At 32.2% G+C, this 5,177-nt stretch overlaps 1 protein-coding gene across 3 annotated transcripts in view; it reads right to left on the bottom strand.

Annotated features, from left to right (window-relative positions):
* LOC106468114 (pre-B-cell leukemia transcription factor 1-like) overlaps positions 1-4,755 on the bottom strand; it is a 214,829-nt gene extending 210,074 nt beyond the window's left edge. Inside the window, exons 1-2 of one of the 3 annotated variants that reach the window (XM_022397031.1) lie at positions 4,137-4,755; positions 3,913-3,986 (exon numbers count right to left, since the gene is read on the bottom strand). In XM_022397031.1, the coding sequence (XP_022252739.1) occupies positions 3,913-3,986; positions 4,137-4,345 (283 nt within the window). In that variant the 5' untranslated portion in view covers positions 4,346-4,755. The remainder of the gene's footprint in view (positions 1-3,912; positions 3,987-4,136) is intronic. The other 2 variants (XM_022397024.1, XM_013928529.2) reach the window with 2 other exon arrangements.
* Between the last annotated feature and the right edge of the window lie 422 nt (positions 4,756-5,177).

The raw sequence follows: 5,177 nt of genomic DNA, 5'->3' as shown, positions 1-5,177 counted from the left end.
TGTTTGATGGGACGGGGATTCGAACCCGCAACCCTCAGATTGCGAGTCGAGCGCCCTGACCACCTGGCCGACCAACAAGTAAACAACACCACTGAAAATATCACTTGCTATTATACAGATCTATGATCCAAAGATAATATTTTAATATAGCCTGGCCAACATTCAATTTAAGCTTGTAATTTTGCTGTCAAAACAACAAGCGCGTTAGTCAGCCTGTACTGTTCATCGGCAACGAGCTTAACAATAAACTGTAAAATAATTAGTGTTTGTTTATTTGTAGTTAAACACAAAGATACACAATGAGCTATCTGTATGTGCCTACCGCGGTTATCGAAACTCGGTTTTTGGCGATATAAACCTTCTGATTTACCGCTGAGCTACTTGGGAGCAAATAATTTGGGTACTACACGTTAATATATCTGTGACCATATCTTTTCCATATCTGTGACTATATCTTTTCCATCCAACCACAATATAAATGTAACTCAAACTTTAGAAATGTTATTATAATCAAAGAAGAAAAAACATCAACACATTACCTTAATAGTACTTTTCCACAAAATAAAAATGTATTTTTTTTACTGCACCCGAAAATTAAATTTAAAAAACAGGCCTATTACAAATGAAAATATTTCTATACAATAATATAACGATCAACGAGAAAAATACTTTCAAATTCGGAAACATGTGATTATAGGGGAAAAGTTAATAACTTACTTTTCTTTTAATTATCGCATATAGGTACATTAAAACGATAAACTGTGAATGAAATACTCAGATGACTTTCCCTAACAGTAGTTAACAGCTAAAATTAACTAGAGGTCTGAAGTTGAAAGCATATACTTGTATAACGAAACAAAACAACTATGTGAATTGTAGGAAACTGACACCATTTTGTATTGTTGTCCTGTCCTGTGCTGTGCTGTAATTTACAGTTCGTCGTTTTAATGAGAAAAAAAAAAGGTGATGTCTGTATTTTTAGAAGCTGTTGTTTACATTTACAAAACTAAGTATTTTTGTTAAACAGACACTAATATGCATGCAAATGACACGATTCGTTTATCAGGTTACACCCACATTTTCGCAATGATTTTCATATTTGTTTGTAATAGTTTGTGTTTTTGATCTTAAAATATCATCTCCAATCACTTTTTTTAATAAATACTTTTAATAAATAAAATATCATAGCGTATTTTTCAAAACGCACCCTCACGGATCTTCTGGCATTACGTAATAGTTGAAATGTAAAAGTAGTTAGTTATTTAATAGTAACATTGATATATTATCTATGGGATTTTGAGTCAAATCAAGAAATGCATTATGCCTCTACGTCACAGATTATATTTTCAATTTCACCTCCAGTGAAAAGGAAAAGAAATATTTAACACGTATATACAGAGATATATATTGTCTAGTCAAATGGGTAACGTTTTTCTTATAAAAAATATACAAAATCTGAAGAGAATATTAAAGTTATATATATATATATAGCGCTACAAAAGTCTCTATAGCGTACATTTCGAGAATATCCATTGCAAAATTAGACTTGGAATCAAACATGGTTAAATTACGTTTTCCTAGTTAAACATATTCTCTTCAGCAAAAAGATGCATGAAAGTTTATCAAAGCACTAAACATTTAACAATGTCTTTAAAACATCGGGTACACTTATTAATGTACTTTTTATATTAGAAAACTGTTAGAAATGTTATTGTTATATGGAAGTCTGACCAGCTGTATATTGCAATGTCAACTAATAACGTTTATAATATCTGCCAATCGAAGCTCCAGCCATGCAACGTTACTTTCCTTGCCTCAAGCTATGGAACTACACTGCAGTTTAGCAATCTTTCAACATAATATTTAATCCAATGTTCTCAAAATTGTAAATTTTCTCAATAAATTAAATCAAAAGCAAAACTGGATTTCGTTTTTGCAGTCAATTCACTGTAGTACAGTGCAAGATTTTACGTCTGCATTTCTCACGGTCAGAAAAAAAATGATAAAAACTAAATTACTAGCATTAGGACCCGAAGAAGCTCAGAGCGTTTTTCTTTTTTTAACAAAAGCAAAGATTTTTCATTTGGATGATAGCTGTCCTAGAATCTCACGTGAAGTGCTATATGCTAAAGATAATTTCATGCATTTTCATCAAATTTCATTACATTTCAAAATTTGTGTAGTACACGTAACATATGCACCATCTAAACTTTTCATCACCAAGTTATTCAGTAAACGGTAAATTGGTACCTTCTTTCAGTAGCTTTGAAGTTGTGAACTGGCGAATACGTTTGGGGGCGATATGCGTTATTTTGTTGTAACAAATAACATCTTACAATATAAAAAAAATATAAAATCAACTTCACATTTCAGTGACATCAGTGTAAAATTCATCAGAAATGTATACTTTTGAGATTTTAAATTCAATATAATACTCGGAAATATGGATATATTATATATATATATATATATATTATATGAAAATGTTACTGTATGAATTAAACTTTACTCGAAGCCTTTTAATGAAATATTAAATTTATAGAACTATAAATTTCGTTCATAAAAAAACAAGATTTTAATGCCCTAATGTACACCTGGAGAGTGATACTTATGTCATGAAACTGGTTACGAATAGTCAAACATTTCAACGAAGTGACTATAAAATAATTAAAATGTCACTGAGAAATTCGGGAAAAACTATCACTAAGACACATAAAGTGAGTGTAATAGTTCAAATACACTCACGTTAAATTGGAAATCTAAAAGACAAGCTTCCTATGTACTGAACAATAAACAAAATACACGCATAATATATACTTCTACAAAATATCACTTATATCAGTATATAAATTTCTTCGTTATTTACACAACTAAATATTTAATACACTGGACATATTCGCGGATTTCCAAGTATAACTTTGGAAATAAAACATTTCAGCACAGCAAAGTGAAAATTCCACAGTTTTTGCTATTGGGCCTTAGAAGAAGAAATAAATATAAATTCTCGATTAGGAGCATCTCCCTTACACTGGGTTATCTACATTCTATTGGGATGTAACATGAACAAGTATTTTGTGAATATGGATGCAATGGCATGGAAAAATTCGCTTTTAATAAATTCAATCTTGCAGTATGCTATAGTACGTATGTAACCTATCTCTTTTGTTATTTTTTTAAGAAAGGCAATCAACACTATTAACTTCGATCAAAACAGTATTTTGTTATTTGTTACTCTGGAAATATCACAAGGATGTCTCAATTACGGTTATGAAAGCAGGAAGTTTGCCACCGCATGAAAGCACTTCGCGAGTTATTTTATATTAACTTTCATTTTAATTCACTTATTCCAACTATTTAAAGAGCTTTTGTTATAGTAACATTGGCTATACGAAGGATATATGCGTGTGTTTTATTCCTTTGTTTCTCTTAAAACAGTTTGGATTCACGATTAACTACAAAAATATGTTTAATATTTAGTTGTTGTTGTTTTTTTTCAGATACTGAAAGAAATATTGTTATTTTTCTGCTCACGGATCTACATAAATGCGCTATTTAATTAGTGGGTGCAAAGTTTTTTTGCGAAACTCCGTTAATATTTAAACACCTTCGATTTTCACTTAACAAGATCTGAGTCTAATGGGATTGAGTTTTAAGCTTATAAGAAATATATTTAGCTTTCCTTAAATAAATAGTGTTAAATATTATTTGGATGTTAAACTATTGTTATATAGTCTAGAAATAAAGTGATAAAGTGTTTTTGATAAACAAGTATTGAAATTGTAAGGTTTAAAAGGGTAAAGACATTCAATTACTAAAATTACGACTTTTAAATATCACCACAAGATGGCGATAGCCATGCAGTAGGGTTCACTGTGTTCGCCTAGAAATCACTATACTTTTGAATACACTTACCTGTTTTCTCTTTGATTTCACACAGAACACTAAAGAGTGCTGGTTTCATTCGATGGCAATTCAGTGTATGTTTCCTGTGAAAATAAAATGGAAACATTAACATTACATATTTATCTCTCAAAAATTAGTAAAATGTTAAGCCTAAACTAAACATCACGCGGTGAAGACACTGAAGAGCAAGGCAAGATAAGTTACTCTCGTAGCGGAAAACCCCGCGAACGTACCTCGCCTGAGCTTCGTCAAGACTCTGGTCCGTAATGTTCATGATCTGTTGAAGAATTTCGGAAATATCATGTTTACGCACTTCCTGATCCGAAGTGTGTTGTTGATTTGTAGGATCCATACCATAAGTATGTTGAGGCACTACATGACCTCCCATGCCGACCGTAGGATGCTGAGAAACGGGATGCATCATTGTTTGCTGATCGTCCATGCTTCAACACCACCCTCACCGAACAGACACAACGGCGTGGCTGTCCGTCTAGCGAAGGTCATACACTGTCTCCAACATAAACGTTTCACCACAGCACAGGCGCACGACTATCCATAAAACTGCGAGTTTTACACACGTTATTGTAAACCAACTACGATTGAGTGTTTTGATTGGAATACTTTTTGACGGCCAGCGAGAGTCTTCAGGGTGGGTTGAACGATAATGCCAGTCAAGCCACTTCACCATAAAAGATGAGCGTCTGTTGTGACGAAAATTACGTCATCGTAAAATTTCAGCCAATCACAGGTGAATACCATAGTCACATTTCAGTCGCAGATGGCTGTCAATCACTTTGCTAAGCGTGAAAATCCCTCTACGCTAGCCCCGCCTTATGATGTGATGGATGACAAAATAACTTTTATGATGTTCCCTTTGCACATGCGTAATGTTTCAAATCAAAATGAAGATTGAATTTGATAAAATTATTAAAATCTTACACCACGTTTTACTATCGCCACATTTTAAAGTTTTTTTTCTCTCTAAAATTTAATATAGCCAAAGGCAAAATTGTATTTAAATGAAGAGCCGCGAAATAAACCAGAAACCTGAACTGTGTGTATACACATATATATATATGTTTGGTTTTTGTTTTCTGTCTCGTGTATTCTTGCTTGTATAAAGTTCAGTCAAACAAATCAAGTTTTGTCTCAACAGAATTAGCCCAGTTCGAAAGTATTTTCCTATATTTTAATAAGGTAGCGATGCTTTTCAAACAATACCTTGTATATATAATATTTTTTATACAAAAAGTTAAAATAGATGAAATATTGTT

The sequence above is a fragment of the Limulus polyphemus genome, unplaced genomic scaffold (genome assembly GCF_000517525.1).
Source record: "Limulus polyphemus unplaced genomic scaffold, Limulus_polyphemus-2.1.2 Scaffold85, whole genome shotgun sequence".
NCBI classification, from domain to species: Eukaryota; Metazoa; Arthropoda; class Merostomata; order Xiphosura; family Limulidae; genus Limulus; species Limulus polyphemus.
The sequence above is the reverse complement of the archived record's forward strand: the minus strand, read 5'-3'. Positions and strand labels throughout refer to the sequence as shown.